At 43.2% G+C, this 19,419-nt stretch overlaps 1 protein-coding gene across 1 annotated transcript in view; it reads left to right on the forward strand.

Annotated features, from left to right (window-relative positions):
• The window catches only part of LOC121007625 (caspase-8-like), a 92,909-nt gene extending 82,112 nt beyond the window's left edge, over positions 1–10,797 (forward strand). Inside the window, 1 exon segment of the mRNA XM_040439681.1 lies at positions 9,326–10,797. Coding sequence (XP_040295615.1) covers positions 9,326–9,506 — 181 coding nt within the window. The 3' untranslated portion in view covers positions 9,507–10,797.
• Positions 10,798–19,419: the final 8,622 nt, after the last annotated feature.

Genomic DNA, 19,419 nt, shown 5'->3' on the forward strand with positions numbered 1-19,419 from the left:
TTTTCTTCTTTTAAATATGCTCTCTTCCTTTACCGAGTTGATTCCCTTTATGTATTTAAAAGTTTCTATCATATCCCCTCTGTCTCTTCTTTCTTCCAAGCTATACATATTAAGGTTCTTTAACCTTTCCTGGTAAGTTTTATCCTGCAATCCATGTACTAGTTTAGTAGCTCTTCTCTGAACTCTCTCTAGAGTATCTATATCCTTCTGGAGATATGGCCTCCAGTACTGCGCACAATACTCCAAGTGAGGTCTCACCAGTGTTCTGTACAGCGGCATAAGCACTTCACTCTTTCTACTGCTTATACCTCTCCCTATACATCCAAGCATTCTGCTGGCATTTCGTGCTGCTCTATTACATTGTCTTCCCACCTTTAAGTCTTCTGAAATAATTACTCCTAAATCCCTTTCCTCAGATACTGAGGTCAGGACTGTGTCAAATATTCTATATTCTGCCCTTGGGTTTTTACGCCCCAGGTGCATTATCTTGCACTTATCCACATTAAATTTCAGTTTCCAGAGTTCTGACCATTCTTCTAGTTTTCCTAAATCCTTTTCCATTTGGCGTTTCCCTCCAGGAACATCAACCCTGTTACATATCTTTGTGTCATCAGCAAAAAGACAAACCTTACCAGCGAGGCCTTTTGCAATATCACTTATGAAGATATTAAACAAAATCGCGCCACATTTTGCCGCACCAATGTCGCGCAACAATTTTTCTAATGATAGGCTATGGTGTCGCACTGCGACATGCTGCGAATGCGACATGACAGTCGCAAAAAATCCATCCAAGATGGATTTTTCTGTGACTGTGGCGTCACAGTCGCAGCATGTCGCAGTGCAACACCATAGACTATCATTATAAAAATTGTCGTGCGACTTCAATGTCGCAGTGTAGTTGTGCCCTATGTGTCGTGAGACTTATTGTGTCGTCGTGTAGCCCTAGCCTAAAGCTGACCTACAGCAGTGAAGAAAAATGGCTGGGTTGTTATGGAAACCTGGAGTAAAACTGTGTGTATGTGGATACTAAGGGCCTGCGAGCTTCTATTGGCTGATCAGGGAGATGTGACCGTGTGTATGGCAGTTGGGATTAGAGTTGTTGCGATACCAAATTTTTGATTCGGTTTCGATACCATGAAAAAGTATTGCGATACTCGATACCATTCGATACCACGCGAAAAAAATAAACAAAAAAAGCCACGTGCATTCCTCATTTTTAAAAATGGCGAATCGCGCAGTTTTTATTTTATTTTTTCTGTTCCGGCATTCACCACCTAGATTTTTTTTTTTATATTTTAATAGTTTGGACTTTTCTGACGTGGCGATGTAATATGTTTATTTATATATTTTATATGTGAAATTGGGAAAAGGGGGATGATTTATACTTCATATTTTAGTGTTTTTTTTTTTTTTCACTTTTTATTTAATAACTATTTCCCCCCTTAGGGGCTAGAACCTGGGATCTTTCATCCCTTTTCCTATTCACCCTGATAGATCTCTATCAGGGTGAATAGGACTCCACACTGTCCCTGCTGCTCTGTGCTTTGTGCACACAGCATCAGGGATGTTACCATGGCAACCAGGGCTTCTGTAGCGTCCTGGCTGCCATGGTAACCGATCGGAGCCCCAGGCTTACACAGCTGGGGCTCCGATCAGAAGCTGCCACTGCACCACCAATGAGGGGGAGTGGAGAGGTCCCTGTGGCCACTGCCACCAATGATTTTAATACTGGAGGGTTGAGAGGGGCCGGCGCACTGTGCCACCAATGATTTTAATTGGATGGGGGGATTGAGGGGGGGGGCACACTGCACCACCAATGATTTTACCCCTTTATACAGGAGGCGGGTACTAGCAGATCAGCGGCAGTTAAGCTCCCTGTCAGGGGCAGGGTGCCGGCAATGCGATTCTGCTGCCGGCACCCGCCTCCTGTATGTGTTAAAGACTGACTACTGTATATGAGTCCAGACTTTCACTATTAGGCCACACAGAGCGGCGCCCAGCGATGTCTCAGCACTCACCATTTAGTCCTGGGCGCCGCTCCGTTCGCCCGCAGTGCCCCATTACTGTCTCCTCTCCTGCTCCACATGCTGCTGATTACTATCGGAGCGATGGGAGGAGACATCAGCTTCACTAGTGGGCGTTCCTTCTCCCTGGCTGTAGCGCTGTCCAATCGCAGCGCAGGGAAAAGGAACGCCCACTAGTGAAGCTGATGTCTCCTCCCATCGCTCCGATAGTAATCCTATCATTGGTGGCGCAGTGCGCCCGCCCCTCCTCCGCCCCTCTCTTCTCATTGCCGCCCCTCTCTTCTCATTGCCGCCCCTCTCTTCTCATTGCCGCCCCTCCTCCGCCCCTCTCTTCTCATTGCCGCCCCTCCTCCGCCCCTCTCTTCTCATTGGTGGCAGCGGCAGCAGCACAGGGGGAGGGAGGACAGCTTCCTTCTCCCCGTGCTGCTGAGAGAGAACATGAGCGCGCCGATAGCAGCGCGCTCATGTTCAGAGATAGTAGACTGCGCAGAAGCGCAGCCCAGTATCGAAAAAACGGAAATCCCGGTATCGTATCGATACCGGGACAAAAGTATCGATTGGGTATCGAAATTTCGATACCCGCAACAACCCTAGTTGGGATATGAAGAGAAAGACTTGCAGGCTTGTATTGGCTATTGCATTGCATTATTGGTAATTTTGGGGGAAAATCTCAGGAACGGTACGTCCTAGAGAGCTGAGACCCGCTCTAAAACCTTCCCGGACACCTGATGTACCTGTGTGCCAAATCTTGTGAAGATCAGTCCAGTCATTTGCTCGCGCATAAAGAACAGACAGACAGCAACTCATTTTTATATATATATATATATATAAGAGATAAAAGAGATGCTGTGTACCGGCATGTTACCGCCACAGTATTCTTTCCCAGATAGTAAGTGATATGTGTACCAAGTTTAGTAGAAATTGATCGATGAGTTTTTGAGTTACAGAGCAATATGTGTGTAGCAAAAACAGTTGTAGCATACAAACTCCATGCAGCTGCTGTGTAGGGGTGTATGACCCCCACAAGATTTCTTTCCAGGCAGCAAGGGATGTGTATACCAAGTTTAGTTGAAATTGATGGTTGTGTTTTTGAATGATTGCGGAACATGCATGCATACACACACACACACACACATACACTCACCTAAAGAATTATTAGGAACACCATACTAATACGGTGTTGGACCCCCTTTTGCCTTCAGAACTGCCTTAATTCTACGTGGCATTGATTCAACAAGGTGCTGATAGTATTCTTTCGAAATGTTGGCCCATATTGATAGGATAGCATCTTGCAGTTGATGGAGATTTGAGGGATGCACATCCAGGGCACGAAGCTCCCGCTCCACCACATCCCAAAGATTCTCTATTGGGTTGAGATCTGGTGACTGTGGGGGCCATTTTAGTACAGGGAACTCCTTGTCATGTTCAAGAAACCAATTTGAAATGATTCGAGCTTTGTGACATGGTGCATTATCCTGCTGGAAGTAGCCATCAGAGGATGGGTACATGGTGGTCATGAAGGGATGGACATGGTCAGAAACAATGCTCAGGTAGCCCGTGGCATTTAAACGATGCCCAATTGGCACTAAGGGGCCTAAAGTGTGCCCAGAAAACATCCCCCACACCATTACACCACCACCACCAGCCTGCACAGTGGTAACAAGGCATGATGGATACATGTTCTCATTCTGTTTACGCCAAATTCGGACTCTACCATTTGAATGTCTCAACAGAAATCGAGACTCATCAGACCAGGCAACATTTTTCCAGTCTTCAACAGTCCAATTTTGGTGAGCTCGTGCAAATTGTAGCCTGTTTTTCCTATTTGTAGTGGAGCTGAGTGGTACCCGGTGGGGTCTTCTGCTGTTGTAGCCCATCCGCCTCAAGGTTGTGTGTGTTGTGGCTTCACAAATGCTTTGCTGCATACCTCGGTTGTAACGAGTGGTTATTTCAGTCAACGTTGCTCTTCTATCAGCTTGAATCAGTCGGCCCATTCTCCTCTGACCTCTAGCATCCACAAGGCATTTTTGCCCACAGGACTGCCGCATACTGGATGTTTTTCCCTTTTCACACCATTCTTTGTAAACCCTAGAAATGGTTGTGTGTGAAAATCCCAGTAACTGAGCAGATTGTGAAATACTCAGACCGGCCCGTCTGGCACCAACAACCATACCACGCTCAAAATTGCTTAAATCCCCTTTCTTTCCCATTCTGACATTCAGTTTGGAGTTCAGGAGATTGTCTTGACCAGGACCACCCCCCTAAATGCATTGAAGCAACTGCCATGTGATTGGTTGACTAGGTAATTGCATTAATGAGAAATAGAACAGGTGTTCGTAATAATTCTTTAGGTGAGTGTATATACGTCCTTCTTTATATATTTATATATATATATATATATATATATATATATATATATATAGATTTCCGGAAGGAATAGAAGAGGAATGTTTTTAAGAGAAGCTGTCACAAGCAAATTGATATACAGTGTTATGTGAAATGACTCTGCTAAACCTGTACTTTATTTGTTTAAGTATCTGTTGTTTCTATATAGGCAGGCCTACTCAATGACTGACAGCTATCTCTGTAGGCAAGTCATGCAGAGGCAGATGTCAATCATTGAGTAGGACCAACCCTATGACTCCTATTCCCAGAATGAGCGGAGATGGAAATGTATAAATTTCAAGTTTTGCGGAATCTTGTATCAGTCTGCTCAGCTCCTCATGCACTATACCATGCTGCCTGAAGTTTGGACTCCATTTTCATGGTGACAGACCATAATGCTAAGTACAAAGGGAAGATGCACCAACATATCATGTTATATCATGAGAAATAAAAATATATGCTAGAACAGGCCAAAACATATTCATGAAATAAAGCAGAGTTACAATTTGTCTTGCACAACATAAAGACGATATTTACTGTAATTGTTGATGGACGCCAGAGTTCATCCTATAAATTGCCAGATATAAAGAATCCAAAATTACTGAAAAGTACAGTAACAAAACACATGAATAGTACATTGCAAGAAAAAGGAAAAATTGGTATAGTGTAAGAGAAAAATTGCAAGGCATCACAGCATAATAATTCAGTAAAATAACAAAAGGTCCAAACAAAAATTTCACAGCTTAAAAGGGTTATCCAAGACTAACAAATGCTTCCCCCCGGGCCCCTCACACTGAATCTACTTGCCTTGCTCCCCGATCCCTGCTCTGCTCCTGGTCCCCGCACTGCTGCAGCTACTGCTCCCCGTGCGCAGATTAAAAAAATCAGATGTCGGGAGTAAACAGCCAATGGCAGGCGGTGATGGGGATGAGCCTCCCTAGCATCGCGGGTGACGCTAGAGAGGATTGTCCCTATCACCGCCTATCTTTGGCTGCCCCCACCAGATGTTTTCATCCGCGCATAGGGAGAAGCAGCTGCGGTGGTGCGGGGACCAGGAGCGGCACAGGGAGTAGGGAGCCAGATAAGTAGATTCAATGTGAGGGGCCCAGTGTATGGGGGGCATTTGTTAGTCTCTGATAACCCCTTTAGCAATCGACAAAGCAAAGGCCTAGGCACAAGTTAAGACCCCCATACACATTAGTGTATCGTTGGCCGAACCCACTGAGAACAGAAGATTCAAGCAACAGTCTGATGTGTATGAGGAGCTTCCAACTCTCCCCCAACAATTGGGGGGTGAAAGGATCAAGCAAAGTGAATATTTTTATCTGATCCTTTTGTCCTTCTGGGAGATAAGGCGCCACCAGAGGTGTCTGGCAGAAGCTTTCTCCACCCTGCCCGAGCCAAATGTGTATGGGGGAGTTGTGAGGGGGTCAGGAGAGATAGCTGTTGGCTGAATGATTGTTCAGGGGCTTATATTACTAGCTGCTCAGTATATGCATTCAGCTAGTAATAAGCATCATTAGACTTTCGACACTGATGTCCGACAGCGTAACAAAAATAATTCATTCACTGAGAACTTGGCGACTGATTGAGGATCCCGTCCATCAGCAGCCTCCATTCACTTATACTGGAGCTGGACAGGGGAACTAGCGCATATGCAGTTTGTTTCCAGTAATGGAGGCTGCTGATGGACGGGATCCTCCTTCAGCGGCAAAGTTCCCAGCACAGCACAGGCGTAAACATGAATGATTAATAGTAAACTATCAGACATCAGTCCTGAAAAATGTTGACACTCAAATCTACCGCTCTGGCCAAAATGTCACCTCCCTGCTATCCAGAATCCCAGCGTGCTGCCAGCTATATATAGTCATTCTTCTCCTCCTGCTTCCTAAAACTCAACATGGAGAAAACTGAATTTATCCATTACAGTTAATAGCACAACGCTTTCTCCAGTCTCGCAGGCCCGCTGCCTGGGGGTAACATTGGATTCTGCCCTGTCCTATAAGTCACATAGCCAAACCCTCCCCTCCACCTGCCGTTTTCCACTTAAGAACATCTCTTTGATTCGCGCCTTCCTCACCCAACTACTAAAAAAGTGAATAAAGCTCAAAATCCTTCTAATAGCTTTTATTTCCATACACACAAATGCATTGGGAACACTACACATTCTATTCCAAATCAAAACACGAAGAAAAATATATCAAATTTGTGTTGTTCCTCTCAAAAAAATTGAAGGAAAGTGACTATTAGACTGTTCAAAAAAATAGCAGTTTTTGTATTCTTCTTTACAAACTCAAACATTCACTATATAAACTGAAAAATGTTTGAAGATTTTGCTTTCCTTTGAATCGCTTAACTAATATTTAGTTGTATAACCACTGTTTCTGAGAACTGCTGTACATCGCTGTTGCATGGAGTCAACAAACTTTTGGCACATGTGAACAGGTATTCCAGCCCAGGATGATAGGACTACATTCCACTGTTCTTCTTTTTTTCTAGATTTTGCCTCAGAAACTGCATTTTTGATGTCACCCCACAAGTTTTCTATTGGATTAAGATCCGGGGATTGGGCTGGCCACTCCATAACGTCAATCTTGTTGGTCTGGAACCAAGATGTTGCACGTTTACTGGTGTGTTTGGGGTCGTTGTCTTGTTGGAACACCCATTTCAAGGGCATCTCCTCTTCACCATAAGGCAGCATGACCTCTTCAAGTATTCTGATGTCTTCAAACTGATCCATGATCCCTGGTATGCGATAAATAGGCCCAACACTGTAGTATGAGAAACATCCCCATATCATGATGCTTGCGCCACCATGCTTCACTGTCTTCACAGTGTACTGTGGCTTGAATTCAGTGTTTGGGGGTCGTCTGACAAACTGTCTTCGGCCACTAGACCCAAAAAGAACAATCTTACTTTCATCAGTCCACAAAATGTCTCTTTAGGCCGGTCAATGTGCTCTTTGGCAAATTGTAACCTCTTCAGCACGTCTTTTTTTCAACACTTTGCGGGGGCTTCTTGCAGATAGCTTGGCTTCACATAGGTGTCTTCTAATTGTAACAGTACTCACAGGTAACTTTAGACCTTTGATCTTCCTGGAGCTGATTGTTGTCCGAGTCCTTGCCATTTTGGCTATTCTTCTATCCATTCGAATGGTAGTTTTTCGCTTTTTTTCCACATCTTTCAGGTTTTGGTTGCCATTTTAAAGCATTTGTGATCATTTTAGCTGAGCAGCCTATCATTTTCTGCACTTCATTATATGTTTTCCCCTCTCCAATCAACTTTTTAATCAAGGTACACTGTTCTTCTGAACAATGTCTGGAACGACCCATTTTTCAGAGAGAGAATTGCACTGTAACCAGCATGTACAACATTTGCTGCCTTCCTTCCTTCCTTAAATAAGGGCAATAATTGCCACCTGTTTTTCAAAGAATGAATGACCTCACTCATTGAACTCGACACTGCTATTATTTTGAACATGCCCCTTTCAATAAGTGATTGAATTACAGAGAATCAGCAGCATGCATGTCATGACTGTTGGGTCTGTTGGCTTTCTATTACTCTACTACACGTTCTAGTAAATAATTTGCCATGTAGAAATATCATTTCTACCAAAAACAATGATCAGGTTAGTGATTTCTGACTGCTATTATTTTGAACACAACTGTAAGTCAACTAAAATACTAGTGCATGCACTTAACATCTCCCGACTGGACTACTGCAACATCCTCCTGTGTGGCCATCCAGCACTCTTGCTCCCCTCCAATCTATTCTCAACTCTGGTGCCAGGTTAATCCACCTCTCCCCTCGTTTCTCCTCGGCCCCCCCCTCTGCCAATCTCTTCACTGGCTCCCCATTGCTCAGTGAATTCAGTTTAAAAAACTTACAACTTCTTATAAGACCTTCCACAACCTGCCCCCTCCTTATATCTCTGACCTGCTTTCCAGATACTTCCCCCACACGTAATCTCAAATCCTCACAAAACCTCCTCCTCTGTTCTTCAAAAAATCATCTACAAGATTTCTCATGTGCCTCCCCCCTACTCTGGAACTCTCTGCCCCAACACATCAGACTCTCCGCCAACATCCAAAGCTTTAAGAGTAACCTGAAAACCCACCTCTTCAGGAAAACCTACCACCTGCAATGAGCATGCTGCCACCACACGAGAAGCCTATACCCTCACCTACTGTGTTCTCCCCTTCCCTTATAGATTGTAAGCTCTTGCGGGCAGGGTCCTCTACCCCTCTGTGCCAGTCTGTTAATAGTGCTTGTTTATTGTATTTTTATATTTGTGTAACCCGGTCTGGATGTACAGCGCCATGGAATTAAAGGCACTTTAAAATAAATAATAATAATATTACTAGCTGCATGCTTGTGCTGTTACCTTTCAAATACAGGTCATAAAATTGTCAGGGGAAGCATAAAGTACTTGAAAGGATGGAAAGAAGGAGATGGAGGGAATAGAAGGCCTTCTCAAGGGCAACCTTATCAAGAGGGGTTTCACTCAGCCACAGACAATGTTCCATTGGGTCCAGATAGTCTGTGATTTGTAAGCACTGTATTTCTGTCCAATCAGACCAATAGTTGGTGTGTATAATCTGGTGGTGTAATACAGCCCTAAGATAATGTATTCCAACGCTATTTTCACAGATAAGTGTTTTACAGCTGCTTACTAAGTTATTGATCTCCATTAGCAATACCATAATTATACATGTATGTGGTATACTAGAAAAAAGAATGAAAGCATCAGTTGCTTACACTGGTGTCTGCATTCAAAGAACTTAAACTAAAAAACAACGGGCCATAGAAATAGATGTCATTACAAATCTACTTTCTTCCTCATATGACTAAAATAACAAAGTTAAGACATCATCATTTTGTCACCAGTAAATAATTTGTGATCTAATTCTTTACAGAGGAGAAGATATTTTGTCCATTCTGACCAAAGTAAACAAAGATGTCAGTGAGATGGAGTACTTGAAGGATGGGAGGACCAATATGAAGCAAATGCCACAGCCAACTTATACTCTACGACAAAAGCTTGTGTTCCCTAAACCCCTTGCTCCATTTAAACCGCCTTTTCAGGAAAAAAACTGATTTTCAGGGCAAAATATTTTGAATGTTGTCACGGTGAAACGGGGACCTTACATCCTTCTAGCATCGACGTTTCACAGTGAGCCAGGCACGTCACCGTGATCTTCAGGAAACCGTACAGAGACATGTGTATGTGAAGGCAGCCAGTGGTTTGAAATATCCGGTAATCCAGAATTCCAGCAGTTCTGGGGATTTCAGATGTGCAATATAAAAACTAGCATTTAGGTTAGATCCATTTAAACACAAGTATTGAAATAACAATCAACTTTCGTTATAGCTTCATCTCAGGTCTATACTATTAATATGTTGAGCATTTTATATCACCCCAGATTAGCCTAAACATTTGAAATTATTTTTTTCTATTAGTTTTGGTATTGAATGTAAGTGCTGCGCATCTTAGTACATTTAGATTATTTAAAGGGGTTGCCAGTTTTGGACTCTAACCGCTTGTTAGACAGGTCTTCAGACAACAAGTAGATCACAAAGTGCCTTAAGTTCTCCCCTCAGCAATCAGCTATTATCTATGGGGGCAGTAAGTGTTCAATTTCCTATGTTACCACCACAGGAGAAATTAAGTATTACATAGTGCCCATTAAAATGTATGTGTTATCTGTATCCGGAACAGCCTGCTGGAGTCTAAGCGCTAGTGTGGGTACAGCCACACAGATTTTTTTGGAGGAGGTTTTGAAGCAGATCTGCCTGCAGGATTTTCAGCCAAAGCCAGAAGTGGATCCACCAGGAAGGAGAAGTATAAGCCCTTCCCTTATTTATCTGATTCCTTTCACATCCACTTCTGGCTTTGGCCTGCAGGCAGATCTGTTTCAAAACCATGTCCTCTGTGTGGCCGTACCCTAAGAGAAAGTTTGGAAGCAGATTTTCCTCTGTTTCTGTGTGCAGGGATGGGAGCTAGTTTTTGCCAATGGCTCTCAAACAACTACAAGCCTAGGATATAGCATACTGAGGAGAAAACAGCTACAAAGGTGCCAGATACAAGTGATATAATGGTCAGAAATAGTTTTATTCATCACGTACACACTCTACTATTGATTAATGCAAACTTTGTTAGGTTGGGTTTGTAAGGTTAGGTGCAGTGTCAAACCCATGGTATATTATAAACCATACTACAAACGGAAGTGTTTTTAGTGATTTTTGTGTTGCTTTTGGGAATTTTTAAAAGTTGATTTTTATTTTTATTTTTTTTACAAAATGCATCAGCCTCTAGTTATGTAGTTTTTTTCTGGCATTTTCCTATAGGAGTTGAAAAGTGCCAGTAAAAACGCCTGTTTAAAGTATGGGGGGAAAAAAACAGTAAGAAAGAATACCAGAAAGAAAGTGCAAAAACAAAAAAAATGGTGAGAGCTGTGAAGAGAGCCTAAAGAAGACTTCTCTTACCACTAGTGGGGATAACTACTGTTGGATTCTTGGAACTAATTTATCCAGCTCATTGGTTGGAGGGATAATGGATGTATTAATTTTAAACTATAGGGAATAGCCAAGCTTTGCCTTTTCATTGTATCCTGAACAGGAGGCTAGCCAAGATCACAATGTACTGGAAACTCTGTTATAATAACTATAAAACATAAAAGATGAAATTTAGCGACATCTCTTAATTGGGTCATCCCATAAAGAAAAATGCAGACCTGCCGCCAGTCGTCTGTTACTGGTCCAATAGTTGACACTCCCGGCAGTCATTTGTTGTGATCGGGGTAAGCTGTTAAAGGCTGAATATTTCCCCTTCAGTGAAAAATGTAGAATAATGGCCGTGTAAACTGCTGAAAACATATCAGGAAAGAATAATTTTTTTTTATTGTGAAGATATTTACAAAGAATCGCCTTATATAGAAAACCTTGTAATGTCTATTCCAAACAACACAATCACAGAATTATTCACCAGTGCTCATGTTGTGTTATTAGATGTGTTCTTATTACTGTTTAAGGGGGACTGCCAAATTTACATGGAGAGGCACTGCTGCTATTCACAGTAGTGTGACACAAAGACAAATGCTTGTACATGTATTTTGCAGTAATATTTTGCTTTCTTTTAACCATAGTAAGTAGGTACTTTTAGCACCCCAGCCAGGGGCGGACTGGGAACTAAAAGTGGCCCTAGAAAAAAAAATCTGAATGTTTCCCCATTTCGTAGGCAGGACTAAATTGATAGAAGACAGGGCAACATATGTAGTCAGGGACAACAGAAGTAGACATGGCCTGCAATACCATAGTGCAGCACAAAGTACCGCTGCAGCAGAATCAAATACCACAGTGCAGCATAAAATACTGCCACCCTCTCGTCCTGAGGATGGTAATACAGTTGGGTTCAGGAGGGCAACTGCAGCCGATGAGTATCAGATCATTATGTACTTGGCATGCGGCCATCAGGAGAGCTTGGGTGGCCCCCTGGGCATCGGTCCACCGGGAAATTTCCCTGTAGGGTCTATGGCCAATCCGCCCCTGACCATAGCCAACATAGCAGACAGAATCTTGAGAGTGGGATTGTCTCTTAAGCTCCATTCACATCTGCATTGTGGCTTCTGTTCATAATGGAAACCACAAAGCTCTGGCAGATCTGTTGCATGATGGACATCAGCAGAACCTGACAGACCCCATTGACCGATGATGGGGTCCACCTTGTCTTGCCAAGGTCTCTGATATTTTGATAGGAAAACTGTTGCTGCATGAATGGCGCCCCTGACGTAGAGGGGAACAGAGCCTTATTTGTGCATGACACCACCTGGTGCCAGTATACAGAGGATCCAGGACTGTACATGGTTGTGCTATCTTTGTATGTAGAATTGGTGGATGAAACTCATACAAGTGCAATGGCAAAAGCATCAAACCAGCACATCTTTGGAAATAAATAGTGCATACAGTATTTACACACTCTCATACCAAAAATGTTTTAACTGAAGCGCTGGATTATTTTATAGTAACATAGGTAGTGAGATGTCACTGCAATAATAAAAATAATTGCTTTTTTATTACTTGAAATCATGGCACATGAATATTTTACATTTTTAATATTTTGTGAAGTTTGAATTCCTGGATGAAATATGGTGCTCTGAAAAAGGCAATAAAATTGAAAACTACCCAACTGTCGTTTGAGTGTTGCATTTACAGTTGAGGAATGTTTCATGAGGATCTTGGACTATTATCTGCTGTAGTACATGAGCAATATTGCAGATAAGTCCAGATCACTATGTTTTTTATTCTACTACTACACCTTGTCAGGACTGCCATGTATGCCCATACTGACCGACCAGAATGCCTATTGTAAGAAGTGTTGGATGGCCTCTTTCCCACCTTAACAATGAGTTGGTGGAGAATGGTTTATGATGTATATTGGTTTCCAAGGTGCAAGGTGAAGCTTTTCTAATTTGCACATCAAAAAAGAGAGGAGTATCCACGTGTATTTCAAAGGTGAACCTCAAGCCAATCAGGTTGTATATCAGGAATTCCAGAGATACTCCATTAGCGAAACACATTAACTCGACACATGGGGGAATTTTAAATCTGTCCGCTTCATGAGGATCAAGCTTGAGAAACAATTAGGAGGGTAGCAACGTGAAACCTAGTGGATATATCACTTGAGGGTCACGGCTCCCAATGAGTTAAATGGGCAACTTTATTTGCTATGTACAGGGTGGTCCACAAAAAGTAGCCTGCCTCCAGCGATAGTATTACAAGATGAACGAGCAAGTGGATTCTTTCTTTTAATTACCCACAAGTCACAAAAGATTATGAAAATGGTCCCCGTTCAGGTCTTTGGGCACGTCAGATTATGGTGGCTGATGCTGCTTGCAGCTCTTCAGCAGTGATGCTTCGGATAGTGTTAGTATTTTCCTTGAGTTCGTCCAGGGGATGTGGATTTTTAGCAGGTGCTTTCAGCTTTAAATTTCCCTACAGATAAAAATCGCATACTTCTCCTAATTAATGATTGCTCCCTAGACAAAACGAGACATTATAACTAATGAAAGGTCTTCGGGAAAATATTTATAATAAAGTAATATGTAAGTATTTTGATTTTCTTAATTCACAGAGAACCCCTTTAAAGGGGTTGTCTCAATTCAGCAAATGGCATTCATCATATAGACAAAGGTAATACAAGGCACTTACTAATGTATTGTGATTGTCCATATTGCCTTCTTTGCTGGCTTGATTCATTTTTCCATCACATTAATACACAACTCATATCCAGGGGATACGACCACCCTGTAATCCAGCAAAGGTGGCCATGGTTGCACAGTGTAGTAAAGTGTGACGGCCTCTATGGTGGCTTGGACCATGGGAGCGTGTATAGGCACACATGCACAGCAGCTCCCATGGGCCACCATGTATCTGTGCTGCAGCGGTGGCCATAACCCCTGGATGAATTTACGTTTGCTGAAGTGAGGCAACCCCTCTAACCCTTCCTGACATATGACGTACTAGTAAGTCATAGCGGGAAGTGATTTCCCGCAATTTGTTATACTAGTACGTCATGCTGAACGGGTGTGCACCGGAGAGGTGCGCGCCTGATCAGTGCAGGGGCCCAGCAGTCACTGATAGTTGGGCCCCTGCTGTATCCGCCAGCATTGCTCTAAAAGTTTATGCCAGCAGATTAACTCTTTCTATGCCGCAGTCAGCACTGACCGTGGCATAGAAGATGTTTGCGGTCAGTCAGGGTCTCCATCAGGTTCCTTCACTGCGGCTTGCCTTCTACGGAGGCCTAGGAGATCCAGCCTCTGGCTGGGTCTCCTAGGCAATTGTTAGTGTAATACACTGACAGGCAATGCATTACAATACAGATGTATTGTAATGCACTGCAGTGGGGATGAAACCCCCAAAAGTTGAAGTCCCAGAGTTGGACAAAAAAAGTGAAAATAAAAGTAAATACATTTTCAAGTGGGAAAAAAAAAGCCCCTTTCCCCTAAAGTTGTAAAACATAAGGGGGGGGGGGGGGGGGGAGAGGAAAAAACAGACATATTAGGTACTGCCGTTTCCGTAATGACCGGATCTATAAAAATATCACATAATCTACCCGTCAGATAAACACCATAAAAAATAAATAAATAAAAACTGTGCCAGAAAGCCATTTTTACATCACAAAAAGTGCAATACCAAGCGATCAAAAAGTCATATGTACCCCAAAATAGTACCAATCAAACCGTCACCTCATCTGGTGACAAAAAGGGGCCCTTATCCGTCTACTCTGCAGAAGCGCAGAATGCTGAGGCCGTTACTAGACAAGCTGAGGGAAAAGAACTTACAGTATGCATGGCTATTCCCTTTCGGGATCTCGATTATGAAGAACGACAGAAGAATCATCATTAAGACCCCAGCTGACCTGGATGCCGCGTGGCCTGCATTGGACATTGATCCTATAGAGATACCGTCATGGGCACCTGCGGCTGATCTGGTTCGCTTACCTCCCCTGCCGCGTATGGAGGAATGGCAGACCTTCTCTCGTCCGAAGCCTCAGCGTCTGAAAAGAACGTCGGCTGCCAACAACTCGCCTCATCGCTGAACTCTGATAGTCCCAACGTTGGACTTTTCTTCAGCCATGTCTGCGAGGGTCAATTGAATTCTGGTTGGCCCTGAAGTTTCTTCGGTTAGACTTGCCGTGAGCGGGACTGTTTTGTTCTTCACCGCTATGGTTTACCTGTTGAGGAGCGTCTCCTCTCCTTATTGATAAGGTTCTTCCTTTCCAGTCAGTCTGCACCTTGCAAGAATGTCTACTTTGATCCTTATTGTTTCCCCCTCTCTTTCTCTCCCTATCCCCATCAACCTCCCCTCCCCCATCTCTTCTGTCTGTCAATGTAGATCAGAGTTAGGTGGCTCAATGGTTTCTTCACCACATGAAGCGCGTGGCAAGCTGATTACTGCTTTTAAGATACTGTCTTTTACTGTGATTAGGTAAACCACCTCAATTGTATTGAACGCACTGTGGTTGTGGATCATGCTGTTTCATCTTCTTCATCACTACTGAGCGCTAGATGGAGGAGGTGAAACATCGTGCGCACTATAGAACAGTAAGAATACCAGTTATCCGTCTTGTGTTCTCACTCTCCCCGCCTCCTATGAGCGGCCATGTTGAGATATTGAATTGCCTGGGGAATAGCAATTACAGCTCAATCACAGTGAATCTTAATGTCTCAATACCTGATATGTTGACATGTAATAGGTTGATTTATTAATTTACAGAATTATATCTGAGGTGACTTTTGAATCTGCGGCGAAGCGCTGTTTCACTAGTCCATATCTGCTAGTAGGTTAGTCTCAAATATTCTGGCTCCACTGTTCTCCTCACCCTCTCTCCCCTCTCCCCCTCCCCCCCCCCCTCCACCCTTCCCCTGTCCTCCCCCCCCCCCCCCTCCTTGGGTCAAAGATGTTGATAGATCTAAGGTATGACATATCTGGCGATCGTTTGTATATGTTATGTATAACGTTATATGCTTGTACACCACAGGTCAAGACTTGTTCACATTTTGAACATTTTCTCTCATCCCCACACCTGAGTTATTAGCTCACCCTATATTAGGCTTCAAGGTTTTGAAGTTTACTCTTACTCAGAAACACATTTCTACTTGTTTTCTTTGCTCTTTTTTTTTTTCTCTTTCTCTCTTTTTTCTTTTTCTGTTTTTCTCTTATTTTTCACCTTACTTTTTACCTTATTTTCTTTCCTCCTCCCTACCCTTCTCCCACGTGACATTTGTGCCTCTGTAATATGTGCGATATCAGGTGCGCATCCTTTAATGTGCGGGGCTTGAATACCCCGAATAAGCGGCATCACGTGCTAGACATGCTCAAGAAACTACGTGCCTCCATTCTCTTTTTACAAGAGACCCATTTTAAGAAACATAAAATTCCGAAACTGCCTTCCAAACAATTTGCTAACTGGTACCACTCATGCCACACTTCTTCAGCTTCCAAGGGAGTCTCCATAGCTGTACACAAATCTATTCCTATTAAGATACTGCAACAATACACGGACCTAGAAGGGAGAATATTGTATCTAAGGGCCCAGGTATATACTACCAAGTTTACCTTGGCTAATATTTATGCACCTAATCATGCTCAAGTGCCTTGGCTCTTGGATGCCTTAGATAGACTCAAGTTGTTCGCGGACGGTCCGATTATTCTAGGAGGAGATCTGAATGTTACACTACACTGCGTGCAGAATTATTAGGCAAATGAGTATTTTGACCACATCATCCTCTTTATGCATGTTGTCTTACTCCAAGCTGTATAGGCTCGAAAGCCTACTACCAATTAAGCATATTAGGTGATGTGCATCTCTGTAATGAGAAGGGGTGTGGTCTAATGACATCAACACCCTATATTAGGTGTGCATAATTATTAGGCAACTTCCTTTCCTTTGGCAAAATGGGTCAAAAGAAGGACTTGACAGGCTCAGAAAAGTCAAAAATAGTGAGATATCTTGCAGAGGGATGCAGCACTCTTAAAATTGCAAAGCTTCTGAAGCGTGATCATCGAACAATCAAGCGTTTCATTCAAAATAGTCAACAGGGTCGCAAGAAGCGTGTGGAAAAACCAAGGCGCAAAATAACTGCCCATGAACTGAGAAAAGTCAAGCGTGCAGCTGCCAAGATGCCACTTGCCACCAGTTTGGCCATATTTCAGAGCTGCAACATCACTGGAGTGCCCAAAAGCACAAGGTGTGCAATACTCAGAGACATGGCCAAGGTAAGAAAGGCTGAAAGACGACCACCACTGAACAAGACACACAAGGTGAAACGTCAAGACTGGGCCAAGAAATATCTCAAGACTGATTTTTCTAAGGTTTTATGGACTGATGAAATGAGAGTGAGTCTTCATGGGCCAGATGGATGGGCCCGTGGCTGGATTGGTAAAGGGCAGAGAGCTCCAGTCCGACTCAGACGCCAGCAAGGTGGAGGTGGAGTACTGGTTTGGGCTGGTATCAACAAAGATGAGCTTGTGGGGCCTTTTCGGGTTGAGGATGGAGTCAAGCTCAACTCCCAGTCCTACTGCCAGTTTCTGAAAGACACCTTCTTCAAGCAGTGGTACAGGAAGAAGTCTGCATCCTTCAAGAAAAACATGATTTTCATGCAGGACAATGCTCCATCACACGCGTCCAAGTACTCCACAGCGTGGCTGGCAAGAAAGGGTATAAAAGAAGAAAATCTAATAACATGGCCTCCTTGTTCACCTGATCTGAACCGCATTGAGAACCTGTGGTCCATCATCAAATGTGAGATTTACAAGGAGGGAAAACAGTACACCTCTCTGAACAGTGTCTGGGAGGCTGTGGTTGCTGCTGCACGCAATGTTGATGGTGAACAGATCAAAACACTGACAGAATCCATGGATGGCAGGCTTTTGAGTGTCCTTGCAAAGAAAGGTGGCTATATTGGTCACTGATTTGTTTTTGTTTTGTTTTTGAATGTCAGAAATGTATATTTGTGAATGTTGAGATGTTATATTGGTTTCACTGGTAAAAATAAATAATTTAAATGGGTATATATTTGTTTTTTGTTAAGTTGCCTAATAATTATGCACAGTAATAGTCACCTGCACACACAGATATCCCCCTAAAATAGCTAAAACTAAAAACAAACTAAAAACTACTTCCAAAAATATTCAGCTTTGATATTAATGAGTTTTTTGGATTCATTGAGAACATGGTTGTTGTTTAATAATAAAATTAATTCTCAAAAATACAACTTGCCTAATAATTCTGCACTCCCTGTAGATCCCTCACTTGATTCCTCGACTTCTAGGTCGAGTGTCTCTAGACGTGCTTTAGCAAAGTTGAGGTCTAAATTGTCTGAACTTTTCCTTACAGATGTCTGGCGGCTGCAGAACCCCTCTGCTCGGGACTACTCATACTTTTCCCAGGTACACAATTCGCACCAGAGGTTGGATTATCTGTTGGTCCAGGCCTCCCTTTTGCCGAGAGTGACAGATACAGGTATATCGATCATTACAATATCAGACCATGCGCCAGTTCACTTGTCACTAATCCTCACGAATGGCTCTCACACGACGTGGAGATGGCGGCTCAATGAGCAGATATTAGAAAATGTGGAAGCACACTCAGATATACAATCTCAACTTTCAGTCTTCTTTGAACAGAACAAACACTCTGGCCCCAAATTTCCGATAGTCTGGGAATCGCACAAAGCGTTTGTTAGGGGTCTCTTCATTTCGTGGGGGTCCAAGATCAAGAAAGATAGGCAAAGGGTTATTGATGAGATGTTGAGCCAGATCACTATTTTAGAAAAAGAACACAAAAGCTCTAGCTCGCTGGCTACACAGGGGAAACTTCGAGTGTTAAGGGAAAAACTCCTCACTTACTTACAAAACAAATCGGCCAAAGCTTATTTACACTTCAGACATAAGCTGTATGCTCATGGTAATAAGGGAGGGAAGCTCATGTCCACATTGCTCAAAAAAGAAAAAGCTAAACAGCACATTCACGGGATCAGAAATCCTGCGGGGACAATCACATCATCTTTACCTGAGATGGCCGAGGCGTTCCAGGCGTTTTATTCGGCTCTATATAATTTAGATAGGACGGACGTTATGTCTAACTCGGCACAGAGGCAGGCTTTGATAGACAGTTTTCTAAGGGATATTTCTCTACCGCAATTAGATCAGGCAATGATCAACACACTAACGGCCCCCATCACACAACAGGAAGTATCTGAGGTCCTCGCCTCCTTTCCCCCGGGGAAGAGCCCGGGTCCAGATGGTCTTCCCCTGCTTTACTATAAGAAATTCCAGGAGGTGCTTTTGCCCCATCTCGTTGACCACTGCTCCGCGTTATTTAGAGGTGATCCTCTACCGAAGCAGTCCCAGGAGGCTCACATTACTCTCATAGCCAAGGAGGGGAAAGACCCGACAGAGTGTGGAAGTTATAGACCCATCTCTCTTTTGAATCTGGACTTGAAAATAT

The sequence above is a fragment of the Bufo bufo genome, chromosome 7 (assembly GCF_905171765.1).
Source record: "Bufo bufo chromosome 7, aBufBuf1.1, whole genome shotgun sequence".
Classification (NCBI taxonomy): Eukaryota; Metazoa; Chordata; class Amphibia; order Anura; family Bufonidae; genus Bufo; species Bufo bufo.